The sequence below is a fragment of the Orcinus orca genome, chromosome 4, assembly GCF_937001465.1.
Source record: "Orcinus orca chromosome 4, mOrcOrc1.1, whole genome shotgun sequence".
NCBI lineage: Eukaryota > Metazoa > Chordata > Mammalia > Artiodactyla > Delphinidae > Orcinus > Orcinus orca.
In genome coordinates, this window is record NC_064562.1 from 28,954,899 (window position 1) to 28,973,382 (window position 18,484).

Sequence of the window (18,484 nt, forward strand, 5' to 3'; positions counted from 1 at the left end):
AACAGTGGGGCTTTCACACAGTGCCTTTTATTGTGAGTTTTATATTTACGGTTTGTTTAATGCTAGCTGGCTTTCTTCGAGCATCTACCTTTAGAACATCAGCCCTCTGGAGATACAGTGTCAGGGTGATGTCTAAATATTTTATGTTATGACTTCATTGAGGGCTGAAGGGACTCCAGTGTTATTGGGGACAGGAAGCTTCTGAACTCAGGTCTTGGCAGCTATGAAAACTTTATTATGAATCACCTCTGTATGATATGCTTCCCTTTATGGCATAGTTTGCTTTTCTCAAGAGAAAAAAAAAATTGCTAAGCAAAGAAGCAGCACGTTTTAATTAATGTTGTTATTGCTGATAGATGAATGACACTGTAGATAATCAAGGTGCTGATACTCTAGGTTTCATAAATGGAGGGGAAATATTTAAGAGAAGTTGGAAGGTATTAAACGAATTGGTGAAATCTACGAAGCATTTTCTGAAAAATGCGCGTGGGAATCCGAAAGGTAATTTCGTAAAGCACAGGCTATTTTTAAATGTGTAAAAAATATTTGCGGTCATATGTTTCTGTTTCTGTAGTTTGAAAAAAAAATTGAGACTAGCATTTTGGCATAGATATAACTCTGTGTGAAATTGAATGGGATATTTGTTTTTAATGTTTTATCCCGATTACTTCCTTTGTGGATGAAGAGCTGTGGTATTGTCTACATCTGGTGAAGATAGTTATACTTGTTTAGTTTGGGCATGAATCTGTTTTTAAATATAATGATTTGATGCTGCTTTTACTTAATTTTAATGAGAAATTTTATTTTGAAATCTCTGTTAAAAAATAAAGACTTATGACTTAATACCCAAAATTTGAAGGCCTGGAATTTTGGCTCCAACAGTCCCTTTTGGATGAACTCCAAATGTTGTTCGGTACTGGTATTACTGTTGGAAAACCCAGGTTTCTGTTCATGGAAAACAATTAATGTCCTTCATGTTTTGATGGCAGATTTTTAGGACCCTGCCTGATGCCACACTGCCTGAGCCAGTCACCCTGTCAGCATCACCCCCGAATGCCCCACCAAGGCAGTCGAAGAGACAGGGCCAGAGGACTAAGAGACCCGTGGCTGTATATAATCTTTGTCTTGAACTGGAAGATGGTAAGATGTTAATTACATGTTTCTTCTTGATAGTCTGTTGCGAATATGGCAAAGCCTATGACCCCAGAGCGGGCCATGGTCTTCCATCCTTTGGATTTTAACTTCTTTTCTCCTTAAGATTATGATTTTTGAGATTAACGGGGCGGGGGGGGGGGGTAAATCTTTCCTTGTCAGGGAGAGAATGCACGTTGCAGTTTTGTGTTTGTCTTTATTCACAGTTCTTTTTTTACTTTGAAAAGACAGCTAAAATTTCTTTTTGGGGAGACTTGTGTGACCTCCTGTGAGGTTACATAACCCCGAGACAAATGGAAGAGGAACTAAAATGAAAGTAGATCTTTCATGAGAGGAGCAGATTGGAGTCTGATGTTAAATGCATTGAGATCAAAGGCACGGGTCCCTGTGGCGCTGGGGTCTGTGCTTCTGCACCGTCCGGTTCTCTGACTTTCTTGTAAGGCAGGTATCTCATCCTGGGGTGGGGTGGCAAATTGACCACGGTCGGGGGCTAGGCTGAGTGGACCGAGCTGCAGTGGGACTCTGACCAGTGGAAGTCCTTACTTTCCATCCAAGCCATGCTGTTCCAACTCTCTGTTGTCATATGGCCACCTTGTCTCAGTATTGCCAGATTGCCTCGTTTTTACCGGAGCCTAGAAATTGGAATTTTAAACACTGATCCCTACAAAACAAGGCTGTGAGCCATAGCGAGACCCCAGTTGCTGATTTGTAATCACGTAGTTATTGGTGTGGAGAATAAGATCGAAACTACCAAGGTTTTATTGGTTTGGAGGTGTGAGGTGATTGTCAAAGGGAAGGAGGAAATGAAGATAGAAACATACAATACCTCCATCGTAAGCAGCTGTATAATGAAATGTCACATAGCTAATATCCAAAGACCCATGCAAGCAGGTGACACCTGTCTTTAACTAACTCTCAGGGAATCTGTACACGAGGACTCAGAATGCCTCCTGTAGTGTGTGTGTGTGTGTGTGTGTGTGTGTGTGTGTGTGTATACACTTATATATTACACACACACACATATACACATGCACACACGTTAGTTTTAAAATCAGATCCTCATTTTCTAGAGAATGGGCATGATTTATTAAAGTCAACCTGTACTTTCAGAGCTTCCTTTTAGCCCTTAGTTTCAGCTTCTGAGCCCAGCCAACTTCTTATTCTCTGTCTCCTTTCTCGTGTTCACTCTCTCAACAGAGTTGCTAATAAGGAGTAAAGCTGACTGGTTTGAATTGAGCCTTGTCTTATATATCACTTGTCCTCTGGTGGAAGTGTTAAAAAATTAGTGAACGAGGCAAATGTTGGAAAGTAGGAGGGGAACAAAATCAAGGCGATGTAAAACAATACCTACTTGGGCTCATCGGCCCTTGAGCAAAACTGAATTGACTCTGTTTCATAAAGGAAATGACCAAAGAGGGAATCACATCTACTTTGGGGGGTATTTTTAGGAATTGAATCAGAATATCCAGTCATGTGTGCATAGTTTACTAATGTTTTGATCATTGGGTTGCTGAATGATTATTATTAATGGGTAAGAAGCTGCTGAAGTGGTATTTAGCACATATTTTATGGGAATACTCAAAATGGTGTACAATCATAGCTTTCCTAATTTTTAGGCCATATATAAATTCTGTAAAACTCTTTAATTATAAGGGAAAAAAGAAGATGGACAAATATTTAATTCCTGTAGTCTGTTTTTACGTTCACCATCTATATGATGTCTTATTGTACATTTTGTCTTTTTGTAACTTTACATTGATCCTTCTGGATTGCAGCCTTTGATTTTTCTGGAAGTTGTTAGAATCAGAAAAGCCCATGATTTTGGTCATGGGGTGATTTTGTTTTATCTTACAGGTCATAAGGTAAAGCAATTAAAACCTGTTATTTATCCTCTCCCCTCCCCCACCTATTATTTGTAGCTAAGCTTTAGTGAGACTCAAGTTGTGTGAAAAAGAATTATTTCAGGGAGAACAAAGTGGGATCCATATTTTGCATATTCTAAAAAAAGAAATAAATGAAGAGGTGGTGAAAATGCTTTTGAAAGGAAGCATACAGGGAAAGGATATTAAAAGGCTATGTTGTTGATGATTACTTAGCACATTGAAAACTCTACCCTTTCAAAAAAAAAAAAAAATCTCTTCTTATCACCAAGACTTAAATGTTTTTCAGTAGCCTGAGTCATCTAATTGTCAACTCTATTTGAAATTTTCAAAAGTTTAATCTTTTTATGTATTTTTTCTTATTGATGGTAGTTGAGTCACTTTCCATGCTTATCTAGTTTTGGTTAAGGTATGCATTAGTAGCCAACTTTGGTTGATGATTTTTCCAAATTTTTTAGTTTATTATGAGTCCGATAGAAGGTTTAAACGCAAGTATGTTTCCACCTTTACCCTCCCCCCATGTATTCACTGTAGTACAAGTTAAATTTGACTTAATAAAATCCAGGACAAATTATTTTTGTTTAAATTTAGGTAGATTATTTGCCAAGATTCAAGGAACTAGTTTGAATGACTGGAGAGTTTCCTCAGCTGTATGATTTGGTCACAGATTTGGTATTTGAGTGAAGTGGTTTTGTGGTATGTTATTTCTTCTGCATTGAGTAAGGTATGAAACCATGCGATGGACCCAACAGGCAACCCTGGAAAACACTCAGAATTGGTTTCAGTTCAGCATTAGGCAGATCAGAAAGTCGTCATTAGCAGTCAGCAAGCCTGTTAGCATGAGCTGAAGTAGGATAGACCTAGAAGTGGAGAATCCTAGCTTAGCTGGTGTGAAATAGGAGAGACACCCTCCGCTGTTAGACATCGTTTTTCAACCCCGCCCCCCAAGTTTAATTAAAGACACTTAGTATCTTTACTTTAACAAAGGCTTTAATTGGCATTGGCACATTTAGCCATACTGCATACACAATGCTCATTTATTTTCCTTTTGAACATGTGATTTAATGGCATTAAACTTGTTATTTGCAGAAGACTTTAGAATTCTAGTTACTTGCTTAAAGATCTCTGTTGATGATTAAGATGAACTGAAATGGATATATTATCTAGCTAGATTTCTTTAAATAGAGCAGCTGTTAAATTTTTTCTGAAATTCTTTTTATTATTTTGTAGAAGCCATATCGTTCATTTTCATATAGCATTTAATAGTCTCACAAACCTCAAAGCAGAGTAGATTTGGCTACGTCAGTTGTTGGGAAATAGCAAAATATGAGGTAAGCTGCTAAGTGCTAAAAAGAAGATGCAAAAATCAAAGGCTTCCTTTTATTGCGTTCTCAGGTTATCTTTGTGTTTTCATTTCCTTAGAAGTGGTAGTAAAGTAACTCAAAAAGTTCAGTGTATGTTGTGTTTTTGTTTATACCTGCCCACTCCAAATTTATGTCCTTCCTACCTCTTTTTTTAATTATATAAATTTCAGGTGTACAGCATTATAATTTGACATCTGTGTACACTACACAGTGATCACCGCCACAGGTCTAGTTACCATCCATCACCATACACTTGACCCCGTTTACCCCTTTCATCTACTCCCCAACCCTCTTCCTCTCTGGTAACCACTAATCTGTTCTCTGTATCTATGTGTTTGTTTTATTTTGTTCATTTGTTTTGTTTTTTAAGATTTCAGATGTGAGTGAAATCATATGGTATTTGTCTTTCTCTCTCTGACTTACTTCATATAGCAGAATGCCTCCAATGTCCATCTGTGCTGTCACAAATATCAAGATTTCATTCTTTGTCATGGCTGAGTTGCATACATACATATGCAATATGTATGGTACACATATATATATATATTCATCTATTGGTGGACACTTAACGTTGTTTCCATATCTTGACTATTGTAAATAATGCTGCAGTGAAAATTGGGGTGCATGTGTCTTTTTGAATTAATGTTTTTGTGTTCTTTGGATAAATACCCAGAAGAGGAATAGCTGGGTCATATGGTAGTTCTCTTCTTAACTCTTTGAGGAACCTCCATACTGTTTTCCCTAGTGGCTGCACCAAGTTACATTTCCAGAAATGGTGTAGTAGGGTTCCCTTTTCTCCATATTCTCTCCAGCATTTGTTATTTATTGTCTTTGTTAATAGCCATTCTAACAGGTATGAGGTGATAGCTCATTGTGGTTTTGATTTGCATTTTCCTAACAATGGATGATATTGAACACCTTTTCATGAGTCTTTTGGCCATCTCTCTGTGTTGTTTTGGAAAACGTCTGTTCACATCCTCTGACCGTTTTTCAGTTGGGTTGTTTTATTTATTTATTTTTGCTTTTGTTGTTAAGTTATATGAGTTCTTTATATATTTTGATATTTTTAGATATTAATGCCTTATTGGATATGTGATTTGCTAATATCATCTCCCATTCAGTAGGTTACCTTTTCATTTGGTTGATCGTTTCCTTCGCTGTGCAGAAGCTTTTTAGTTTGATGTAGTCTCATTTGTTTATTTTTCCTTTTGTTTCCCTTGCCTTTGAAGTCAGATCCACAAAAACATAGCCAAGACCGATGTCAGTGATGTTACCACCTCTGTTTTCTTCTAGGAATTTTGTGGTTTCAACTCTTACATTCAAGTGTTTAATCCATTTTGAGTTGATTTTTGTGTGTGGTGTAAGATAGTGGTCTAGTTTCATTCTTTTGCATGTTGCTGTCCAGTTTTCCCAATGCTGTTTATTGAAGAGACTGTCATTTCTCCATTGTATGTTATTTGCTCCTTTGTCATAATTTAATTGTCCATATATGTGAAGGTTTATTTCTGGACTCTCTGTTCTGTTGATCTGTGTGTCTGTTTTTGTTTCAGCACCACACTGTTTAGATTACTATAGCTTTGTAGTATAGTTGCAAGACAAGGAGTGTAATACCTCCAGCTTTGTTGTTCTTTCTCAAGATTGTTTTGGCCATTTGGGGTCTTTTGTGGTTCCATACAATTTTTTGAGTCATTTGTTCTGCTTCTGTGAAATATGCCATTGGCATTTTGTTGGGGATTTCATTGAATCTGTAGAGAGCATGGATATTTTGGCAATATAAATTCTTCTAATCCGTGAGCATGGAATATCTTTCCATATATTTGTGTTTTCTTCAGTTTCTTTCCAGTGCCTTATAATTTTCAGTTTACAGGTCTTTCACCTCCTTGGTTAAATTGATTTCCAGGTATTTCATTCTTTTTGTTGCAATTGTAAATGGGATTGTTTTCTTAGTTTCTGCTTATGGTAGTTTGCTATTAGTGTATATAAATGCCACAGATTTCTGTATATTGATTTTGTATCCTGCAACTTTAATGAATTCATTTATTCTAACTGTTTTTTGGATGGAGGCTTTAGGGTTTTCTCTGTATGGTATCATGTCATCTGTGGGTAGTGACAGTTTTACTTCTTCCTTTCTGGTTTGGATGTCTTTTATTTCTTTTTCTTACCTAATTGTTGTGGCTAGGACTTTCAGTACTATGTTGAATAAAAGTAAGGCGAGAGTGGGCATCCTTGTCTTTTTCCTGATCTTACAGGACAAGCTTTTAGCTTTTCACTGTTAGGATATGATGTTAGCTGTGGGTTCATCATATATGGCCTCATTATGTAAAGGTACATGCCCTCTATACCAACTTTGTGGAGAGTTTTGAATTTTGTGAAATGCTTCTTTGGCATCTGTTGAGATGATCATATGGTTTTTATCCTTAATTTTGTTGATATGATGTATCATGTTGATTGATTTATGGATGTTGAACCAATCTTACATCCCTGGAATAAATCCTACTTGATCATGAGGTAAGATCCTCTTAATGTATTTAATGTATCATTGGATTTCGTTTACTAATATTTTGTTGAGGATTTTTTTCATCTATGTTCATCAAGGATATTGGCTTGTAATTTTCTTTTTTTGTGGTGTTCTTGTTTGGTTTTGGCATCAGGGTAATGCTGGCTTCATAAAATGTGTTTGGAAGATTTCTCTCCTCCTCAGTTTTTTGGAAGAGTTTGAGAAGGATAGGTATTAAATCTTTGAGTGTTTTATAGAATTCACCAGTGAAGCCATCTGCCTGGGCTTTTGTTTGTTGGGAGATTTTTGGATTACTGTTTCAACCTCCTTACTAGTAATTGGTCTATTCCTTCATGATTCAGTTGTCTGTTTCTAGAAATTGATGCACTTCTTCTAGGTTGTCCAATTTGTTAGCTTGTAATTGTCTGTAGTAGTTTCTTATGATTCTTTGTATTTCTCTGGTTGTTACTTCCTGTCTTTGATCTCTGATTTTATTTAGTTGAGCCCTCGTTTTTCCCTTGGTGAGTCTAGCTAAAGGCTTGTCAATTTTGTGTTTTCAAAGAACCAGATCGTACCTTCATTGATCTTTTCTATTGTTTTTTTTAAATCTCTTTCATTTATTTCCACTCTTGATTATTTCCTTCCTTCTACTAATTTTGGACGACTTTGTTCTTCTTTTCTCAGTTCCTTTAGGTGTGAAGTTACTGGAGTTTTTCTTGTTTCTTGAGGTAGGCCTGTATTGCTATGAACTTTCTTTGCTACATCTTGTTGATTTTGGCATGTCGTATTTCTGTTTTTATTTATCTCTTGGTATTTTTTTATTTCTCCTTTGATTTCTTCAGTGAGCCATTGGTTGCTCAGTAGCATGTTTTTGTGGTTTTTCCTTTTGTTTCTTGTGATCGATTTCTAGTTTCATACCATTGTGGTTGGAGAAAATGCTTGATATGATTTCAGTCTTCTTGAGGCTTGTCTAGTGACCTAACATGTAATCTGTCTTGGAGAATGTTCCATATGCACTTGAAAAGAGTGTGTATTCTGCTTTTGGATGGAATATTCTGTATTTGTATATATCTATTAAGTCCATTTGGTCTGATGTGTTGTTTAAATTCAGTGTTTCCATATTGATTTTCTGTCTGGATGATCTATCCATTGATATAAGTGAGGTGTTAAAGTCCCCCACTATTATTGTATTGCCTTTAATATCTCTTTATGTCCATTAATATTTGCTTTCCTATATCTTGGTGCTCCTCTGCTGGGTGCATATACATTTATAAATCTTATATCTTCTTGCTGGATTGACCCCTTTATCATTATGTAATGCCGCCCTTTGTCTTTTATTACAACCTTTGTTTTAAAATCCATTTTGTCTGATATGAGTGTAGTTTCTCCAGCTTTCTTTCATTTCCATTTGCATGGAATGTCTTTTTAAGTCCCTTCACTTTGAGTCTCTGTGTACCCTTTCTTCTGAAGTGAGTCTCTCTCCATTCAGCCATTCTGCCTTTGATGGGCAAATTTAGTCTATTTACATTTAAAGTAATTATTAACAGGTATGTACTTATTGCCATTATGTTAATTGTTTCCTGGCTGTTTTTGTAGTTCTTCTCTGTTCCTTTCTTCTCTTTCTTGCTTCCTTTGTGTCTTGGTGGGTTTTTGCGCGTGTGCGCGCATGTGTGTATGTGTGTTATGCTTACATTCCTTTGTCATTTTCTTTTGTGTGTTTACTGCAAGTTTTTTTCCCTGTTGTTTCAATGAGGTTTACATATAACATCTTATGTAAATAGTAGCCCATTTTAAATTGGTAACCTCTTAAAGCTTTGGAATTGTGTCCAAATTTATCTTTTTACTCCCCCATCAAATTTTATACCTTTGATGACACATTTTACATGTCATTTTGTGCATCTTTTAACTAATTATTTTAATTTTAGTTAAGTTTACTACTTTTGTCTTTTAACCTTCATGTTTGCATTTTAAGTGGTTTCACTACCTGTATTATATATTTACCTTTTCCAGTGATGTTTTTACTTTTATGTGTTTTCTCATTATTAATTAGTGCCATTTCTTTTCAGCTTAAAGAAGTCACTTTAGCATTTCTTGTAGGGCTGGTTTAGTGGTGATAAACTCCTTTAGCTTTAGCTTATCTGGGAAACTCTTAATCTCTCCTTCAATTCTGAATGACAACTTTGTGGGTACAGAATTCTTGGTTGGAAGTTTTTCCTTTCAGCACTTTGAATATGTTGTGTCACTCCCTTCTGGACTGTAAAGTTTCTGCTGAAAAATTTGCTGATAGCCTTATGGGGTTTTTCTTGTATGTAACAAGTTGTTTTTCTTTTGCTGCTTTTAGGATTGTCTCTTTGTCCTTAACTTTTACCATTTTAATTATAATATGTCTTGGTGTGTGTCTTTTTGGTTTCATCTTGCTTGGAACTCTTTGGGCTTCCTGGACCTGGATGTCTCTTTCCTTCCACAGATTAGGGAAGTTTACAGCCACTATTTCTTCAAATAAGTTTTCTGGCCCTTTCTCTCCCTCTTCTCCTTCTGGGACCCCTGTAATATAAATATTCTTCTTCTTGATGTTGTCTCAAAGGTCCCTTAATGTATCTTCACTTAATTTTTGTTTTCTTTTTGCTGCTCTGTCTGGGTGAGTCCTATTGTTTTCTCTTCCAGCTTGCTCATTCATCCTCCTGCCTCATTTAGTCTGCTGGTGAGCCCATGTAGTGCATTTTTCAGTTCAGTTATAACTTCTGTTTAGTACTTGCTTATATTTTTGTGTCTCTTTGTTGAAGTTCTCACTGTGTTCATCTCTTCTTCTCCCAAGTTCAATGACTACCTTTATGACTATTAATTTGAACTCTGTGGCAGGTAGATTGCTTATCTTTGTTTCCTTTTGTTCTTTTTCTGAGGCTTTGTCTTTTTCTTTTGTTGGAACATATTCCCTTGTCTCCTCATTTTGCCTCATTTTGTGTTTGTTTCTATGTATTAGGTAAATCAGCTATCTCTCCCAGAATTGAAGGAATGGCCTTATTTAGGAGATGCCTTGTGGGGCTCAGAAGTGCATTCCTGACTGGCCACCAGAGCCAGGCATTCAGGGAGTATCCCCTATGTGGGCTGCATGTGCCCTCTTGTGGTGGGAACGTGGCTGCTGGTGCAGTGTCTGGTGGACGGGGCTGGGTCCCGGACCCTTAGTGCCTTTTTATATAAAGAGAGACTGTTGTGTTTGTCCCCATATACAAGGAAGGTTCATGAGGCTGTATGAGGTATATTCTTTGCTATTTTCTCTTCAAGGCAGAAGAAACATTTTAAAAGAAGGTTTGGTGAGTGAGAAGAGGATTATCATCTGAATTTTGACTAAGCTCTCCCATTCTTCCTTTACGCTAGCTCTAATTTTAAACACAACTAGACATTCACAGGACTAGTTTTATTTGTATCTTCTTTGGTAATTAGATATTCTTTGCCTGTCTTCTTTTGTACATGGTATAGCAGTTTGTTTATTTAGACAACAGAAAAGATATGACTTATAAAGAGTTGAAAACAAAATCATCTTGCGAGCCAATTGGCAGGATTTAATATTATTTTAGGGTAGTTCTTACTTTGGGTATCGTTAGGTTGGCACTTTCCCGCTTGGATCCCGGATGTGCTAACTGGAGCCCATTTTGTTGAACATGTATTATTGTAGTCCTACAGTGTGGTAGAGAACATGACGAGGATGCAGAGCTTTATAGGCAAAAAAGTGAAAATACAACTGTCGAAGGGGAGATGGGGTAACAATAAAGCAGGACCATTTTCCTCCTTTCTTAAAGGAAGAACGTATCCTGATATGCATCAGTCTGTAAAATCAGGGTGGGACAGATCTGTCTTGTAGGAGTCAAGAAGGCCATGGTAAAAGGCTGGTTAAGTAATTTAAGCTTAGGTTGATGTGGGCTTGAGTGAGCTCTAGGAATTGAAAATAAAATGGATATCTGGTAGAAATGTGAAAGCAAGTTGTTGGTATGTCTCCACTGACCAGGTGTGGAGAATGAAGGCGGCTAATCAACACAGATGTCATCAGCCACATTGTAGGCTCATAGGTAAATCTTTCCCTTGTGTTTATGTCTTAGTTTTGTCCTGAGGCTTTTTTTTAATATATATCTTTAGACCATCTTTCCATCAAAAGGAAGAAATCATCTCATCTTGTTAGTTTCTTCAATACATATTGTTATATGTAACTTGTTTAGAAAATAGGTTTGGTATAAATAGTGTATGTGGAAAGCCAGTGGACAGAGAAATGTTAAGTAATAACTGAAATGCCATGTCTTCTTAGAGAAAGATTAGTCTCATAATTATGAACAATGTAGAGCTCAGTTTTCTCCTACTTTACCTCGCAGACTTATATCCATTCAGTCACAGGCTTATGTAAAGGATGGGCGGCCCCCACCATACTCAAAGATGTTTATTTCTGTAGAAGTCAAGGATGGAGAGCTGACAGTCACGGCAACTATGCACTCTCCAATCTCAGTTCCCAAGAGAGTATCTTTAGAGGGGTAGATTGGGCATTTGGGATTGACATGTACACACTGCTATATTTAAAATAGATAACCAACAAGGACCTACTGTATATCACAGACAACTCTGCTCAATATTCTGTAATAACCTAAATGGGAAAAGAATTTGAAAAAGAATAGATACATGTATATGGATAACTGAATCACTTTGCTGTATACCTGAAACTAACACAACGTTGTTAATCAACTGTGCTCCAATTAAAAAAAAAAAAAAAAAAAAGGAAATGACCTTCATGAAAGCATGCTTTCGTAAGTGAATTGTTACTACCCCGTCCTCCCTCAGATTGTATCAGGACACTTATGTGAGAGAAGAATCCCTGTAAAAGCATTGTTGATGTGGATTTTCAGAGACCTTCTGCAGCTATTGACATTTCCTTATAGACATATCTGATCAGCTTGCAGAGATTAATAACCCGAGTAACCGGCTGCAAGCAGATCTCTGTCTTATGCTTGGTAATCTTCTCTCGATTCTTACCATTTTTTTGCATGACGCTTCACGGGTAGATTCTGGATAATAACTTTCCTAAAGGCCGAGCCATCTTACCACCTCCTCTGAGCAAAGTCATGATTCCCTGGCATGGAATTACTGTGTTGTGAAGTTAAATCTAAGACCGGGCTTGAATCCAGTGACAGGCTCTGTCGACAGATTATTTCTCACTTTTACCGTGATGAGATCAATGGGTTGGAAAAGGCAGCCAGAAATGTCAGGGCTGTGATTGAGTTGTGACCTGCCCATAGATCATGCCCGCTGCTTCTCCTGCACCGGCGTCTCCCCAGACGCTTCCTCGAAGCTCAGCTCCCCTAATGTTAGTGACAGAGCACGAGGCACCTTCTTATATGACTTCCTCTATAATCTTAACTATGCTCCTGTGTGGGATGAACGTTTCCCCCTCTCTCTGGAGGGGGAAGAAAAAAAGTCTTATTTAACGCCTTAAAAAAGTTCATGGCAGGTAACTAGAATAGAAGAGAGAAAAATTCTTTAAAGCTTGTCTCCCTGTGGTGTGGGTTTTTTCTTCACTTCTAATAGCTTTTATTTTAATTTCTAGTTCTGAATTCAAGCAGCTGTCACTCTCTTTATAGCCCTCTTTGAAACACTTACAACGTAGGAGGTAGCCGGGCTGTCTAAGAAACATCTTTTCAAACCAGCTGAAGTATTGTTTATCCTGAATGAAATAGAATTTTTAAGGCTGTCAGGAGCGACTGATTTGAAACGTTTCCTTTGGTAGCTAGGAAGATGAGGAGAAATCTTGAAGGGGAAGGTATTATCTCAGTGTGGCCAATTCCAAGCAATTGTTATTACTCAGAAAACTCTCATGGACCCTGATAAAAATTACCAGGAGATAAGACGGCTGTCTACAATTAACAGAACCAAACAAACCTGTGGTCAGTTTATTTGTACGTACTGAATCCTTCCCAGCTGTTGAGGAAAAAGAAATGATGTGAGATTGAGTCAACTGTGGAGGCTACTCCTGTAACGAGTTGTGTCTCCTTGCCTTTTATGAACTCTGGGTCGCAACTTTGCAGCCTGGCTCCTTCTGAATGCTCATTCTGCTTGGCATGGCATTCTTGTGTGTCTTCTAGGCAGTATTTAGAAGGAGTCCAGTGTCAACCTTGGGTGGAAAAAAAAATCTTCAAGCCTATTACAGTGAATTAGACGGCTGACATTTTGCATGTACTAATATTTGTTCTCTGAACTCAGCAACAGGAGTCTTTGAGCTTGAATGGTGATGATGGCTGTGGTTTTATTTTACTCTTTGGGTCAGAATAGAAATAGTGACTCTTTAAGTCTCTGGTTATTATCTTAGTTATTTTAAAGGTGGACTCTTTTTCTTAAAAATTGTAATAGTTAATGTGAGAACAGGATACAAAATTTGGAGGGTAATAGTACACAGTTACAGATACCATACTATATATGCTGGCTACTGTTAGCAATATTTGTTAAACTTAGGTAATCCTCATAACAATCCTATCGGTAGTATTATTATCCGTATTTTATAATTGGGGAAACTGAGGCTCAGAGAAGGTCAGGAGCTCACCTGAGTCTCCTGGCTAGTGAGTGACAAAGCCAGGATTAACCAGTCCCATTCCAGAGTCTGGGCTCCTTACCACTCTGCTCAAGTGCAAACCCAAATGCCTCAGCAAATGGTCTTCTCTTCTCTGGAGTTTTCCTTGGCCAGTCTTTTCAGAGATGTCATGTGCCTTTCAAAAAATACATTGATTTATTCTTTTTTAATTTTAAGAGTGATTGTTAGTTTTTCCATTAAAAAGAGTGGCTGGTTTTGTTGTAAAGGAATCAGAGTGATGGTTTTGATGAAGGAGATGAAGGAGAAGAAAGGGCCAGAGATGAGGATGGATTTAAACCTGGGACACAATACACTGTAACAAAAATGGGTCCTCTAAGAGAAAGGAGTCGCTCATTTCTATGGGCAGGGAGAAGGAAAAGCAATCATTTTATTTCAGTGTATTTATTTTATCGTGATGTATATACCCATTTACCTAAATGAACAAATATCTGGTCTTACGTTACTTGCAGTAAGGTGCAAAGTCTCCATTCAATCCCATCAACTCAGTCCCTGCAAACCAAATCTGTAACCACTGCTATTAATAGATTGAGCCGTGTCAGAGGGCCAGCTCTCAGTTCCAAAGTTATCTAACATTAGCAATTTCAAATGTTTTTTCATTTGCATGTCATTTCAACCTATAGTTTCTTAAATCCTTTCAAAGTTAAAATTCCAAATTGGATTGCTGGCCGCTGTTATTAGGAGGGTCGTATCACATGAAACTGCTCTGCTGTTTGTCTATGTCAAAACTGATTGAATAGCAGCAGTTTGACTTGGTTCAACCTATAGTTTCTTATTTTTCCTTCTAGAATCCTTCATGTTCATATAAGCAGAGATGAATATAGATTTTTATATATCCCCTGTGTGCTCAAAAGCTAGTTGTGCACCGTATTTTAAAAAACCTTGTATCTGGTATTGTTTTCATATCAACACAAAAAGAGTGCCCTCTCCTTTTTCACTGCTGTATAGTATTCTGTGCGTTCTGTTGTGTGGGTGTGCTCCTAAAGGCCTTGTTCTACAGCCAGACATAAGCAGGTGGTACAGGTCCTCAGTAATCACACACAGGCTTCTAGCCTTCCAAGGATCACAGAAATGTGTCCACAGAAATAATATACATGGTGTGATTTTGAATGACTAAAGTAAGTTATAAGACAGAATTTCAGAATAGCCTCACTTCTAAAGGGAAAACTGTGTGAATAAGTGTATAATCATAGAAATAAATCCGGAATAATATTAATCAGTTATGACAGTGGTTTTCCTTAGGAAGTGAGAGAATGATGATTTTCTTATTTAAACGTATCTGTATTTCTTTTTCCTTGTTATATACATGTACATATATACACATATATGTATATACACATATATACGTGTACATATATACACATGCATCATGCATACGAGTATGTGTATTTAAGTTACAAACGTTTCAGCCTAAAACTGATGCAAGTTGTGCTTGTTATTTGGCGTGTTGGGTGTAAGTTGAAGATTTTGAAGTGCAAAGTGAAGCAGAGCCCAAGAGAAAAGCATATGGAGTCCCGCTAGCATGAGTTGACCTGGAGAAATTTCACTGGCAGTACATCGAGAATGGGGAGCTGTCACTGCCTAGTGTTTTCCTGTTGGATTTAATGCATCTTTCACCTTCTACCTGGGCTGCTCTCAAAGTCACATTGTCCTAGCGTTTTGGGGATCACCATCACTGGAAATACTTAGGCCACAAAGAGTTTTATTGAGTGGTAGAATTATTTGTGGTTACATTTGGATTTAACCTAACCTGGATTTAAATCCCTGTTCTCTTCTTACTGTCTTATATGACCTAGGCACATTCCCCTTTGAAGCCTCATGAGTTTGGGTCAGTAAACTTCCCCATGGCTTTTGCCACGAACAAATGAGTTCATGGCTGTAAACCACCCAATATTTAGTGAATACTCAATTTTAGCTTAGATTTTCCAGAGGGTCTGATGTGTAAAATAGAGGGCTTCAAATATATTTTCCTGTGTGGTATACTTTCCAAGAAAATGTACTTAGTCTTTTGTGTTTGGTTATTTTTGTCCAGCTTAATAAGTTTATTGGTTGCTACCTTAAACTGACAATTGATAATAATGTACATTGTTCAGGTGAAAAGAATGATGTGATGGGGGAGGAGGATAGGTAAGTAGCTAGGAGTCCAACAACCCCCCTTTCTCAGCTGGACTGGAGTGTGTTCTGAACACACTGCTCTAAATTTCCTGAGCTGTCAAAATGTCAGCCTTCCTCAGAAGTTTATGCAAGACAGCTTGATTCAGTATCTGATTACTTTTTGGTTCCTAAGGATAATCGTAGATGGTGGTTATATTTTTTGTTTATATAGGCAGAAATCTCAGTCTGTAAATAATGCCTCTGGACTGTGATTATGATATAAAAATGCTCTCTGCTTTACAGAGTAAAGCAATTTGCTTTGACTTCTATTGACATTGCAGCTGAACTGGTCTTATTCACTTTGTAATTGAATTGCTACAGCCTTCCATTGACCTTGTAAGTAGCAGAGGTGGTTCCTGGAGTTGTAACGTAAAGCCTGTTAGCCGCTGCTGTAACGTTATAATGGGGTCTGTGTTTTATGTCATGCGATTAGAACACAGCCGATTCCCTCATCAGCGTTTCCTAGCATACACTTTTGCCATGTCTTAGCCATTCGGTAGCTTTTCAGGCAGGCGTTACGCTTAATTTTTAATATCTTCAGACAGTAGAAAATAAAATCTGCTTTATAATTGTATGGCAATTTCATTACATCTTTTCACGCCTTACTGTGACAGTTTAACTTGTAGTTTAGGAGTTGACTTCTCTCATTCAGTTTTCTGGGGGGGGATGCATATCTATGTGTACTTTTGTTTTTTGGACTTTTTGGACTGGGAGTGGGAGGTTATTTCATTGAGAGTCACATTTCCCTTTCCTAGACATGATTTCAGATAAAGAAATTATATTACCCAAGGGAATTATTCTTAGCTAGCCACTGACTGTCATTAACCTGCATGTTAATTAGCTTTATCATGGTTCCCATTATGGTTTGTCTTGTTTGGTGAGGCCAAATGAAATGAGAGGAACTGGGACATCTTGCCCTACCGCCCCCAGCATGACATTGCTTTAACTTGCAGCAGAACTGAGAATTGGGGTCAGTGGGACTTTACAAACCTTTCCTTCCACTTGGCAATTATAACTGGTCTCTCAGTGCACCTTTCACTGCTGAGAAATACAATTAGCGTTCTTTCCTTAATGGGCAGTTGGCAGGGTTAATTTCTTATACCCCCCTCCCGTTTGTTTCCCTAATGGAAGATTTTCTGATCAAAGAATCTAAACTGTTTTCTCTTAATAGTCATTTACTACCTCCTGCTCTGTGGACAGCAAAGAAGAATTCCCTTTGAATGGGAGGGTTGGATTTGGTTTTTTTAAAGAAAGACACCCAATTACATTAGCAATTTTAAAAGTTCAATTTTAAAGTCAAACTTTGAGTCTCCTAACCTGTCTTTATTATTCTAATTAAAGAAAGGAATTGCCTGTGTGTGTGTGTGTGTGTGTGTGTGTGTGTGTGTGTGTGTAAGTACAAACTAATGTACAAGATAATATAACTCTTTTGGCTTACGTTTTTAGAAGGATAAGAATAAATATCTGGCCTGAAAAATATATCGGCTTTACTTTTTGTCTTGCATTGGATTCCTTTTTTTTTGGGGGGGGGTGACTTCTTTTTCTCTCTATAGATCTTATCTGTATAACGCCACTATTGCTAGTGCCTCATAATGCAAGTTCTCTCAGTTCCTTGGCCATTTTAGTTGAAGTAGACTAAGCATATGGGAAGCTGTGAAGGCAGTGCTGGGTTTTCTTTGGCTGGTTAGGTGTTAGTGGGGTTTGGGATCTGATCCTGACCCTTCTCAGCCATGCTGCTCACAGACTGCTCTGTTGTGCACGAGTCATTCCATGTGTATACTGCAGCTTCTAGTTCGAGAAGCTCATAGGACTCCGTGAGGTTCTGGGTGAGTATCTAAGTATGCTATGAAGAAACAGACCTGTTCACTTTTTTTTTTTTTTTTTAACTAGCCAAAGAGTGGGCTACTTGGACAAAACTAGTCTTAGATGATCCAGCTAGGCAGGACAGGCTGTCTTTCTATGTTGTTGGAATGTAGCCTTTTCCTGTTTTCCTCAGTCTCGATAAATTTGGGTATCTGGTCACACTGGTATCTGCACATCAGTAAATATGGGGATGCTAGCGCTAAGGACCAGATGCAAAAACAAAATACTGGACAGAACTGTAATCCTCCCTTTGGAGCAGTAGTGAGTGTTAAGCTGTTGTGGAAGTCATGCTCCTTTACTTAGCCTTGGAACCCTTGAATGTTTCATTGACTACAACAGTCTCACCCAGTAATTTGAAAGCAAGAAGACATTATGATGTACTTCTAAGACTTAGGTAGGAAGAGTGAGGCTATGTATGACTCAAGTGTTCTTGAGTGTCCTTGTTAAAAGTAGAATGCTCTCCTAGATGGGTTAGTGTTCCAATGCAGTATGGCAGTTCTATGATGTGTCATTTCTCATGAGTTAAGTAGTATACTTTGACTTGTATTAACTACATTTCAGGGACCAGCACTGCTTAGTCCATGCTACTTTTCCTGTACACAGGGTCATTAAAGAATGGATGATGGCTATGTCCTTTGATCTCTATCAACCTTAAAATGCCACTGTTGGCACCCATCCCATCTGTTATGTTGGCCTTATGAACATTGGTGGGGGAATGTTTTCCTTCTACTGTTTCATATGTTGAAGCATCTCACCAGCTCCTAGACAGATTTAGTTTTATTTATAGAGGTCACTTCCATATTTATTGTTCAGCGTCAGGTTTTATATACAACGTCAAGTCCAATTGCATATTGAGCAGGGGGAGGGAAAACATAAATTTTGGCTTACTCTAATTTACACTAGTCAGTGCAGTATTAGAAACTAGCTTTTGACATGATGAAATATAGCAATTCAG

The 18,484-nt window shown here is 37.7% G+C and overlaps 1 protein-coding gene across 5 annotated transcripts in view; it reads left to right on the plus strand.

The window, feature by feature from the left end:
* Nucleotides 1-18,484, plus strand: part of ARHGAP10 (Rho GTPase activating protein 10) — a 325,463-nt gene that overhangs the window by 271,213 nt on the left and 35,766 nt on the right. For all 5 annotated transcript variants that reach the window (XR_007476997.1, XM_033402919.2, XM_004263621.4 and 2 more), the window contains one exon: nucleotides 990-1,140. Coding sequence is in view for 4 of the 5 variants with exons in the window: in XM_033402919.2 (XP_033258810.1) it covers nucleotides 990-1,140 (151 nt within the window). In the remaining variant the exon portion in view is untranslated. The remainder of the gene's footprint in view (nucleotides 1-989; nucleotides 1,141-18,484) is intronic.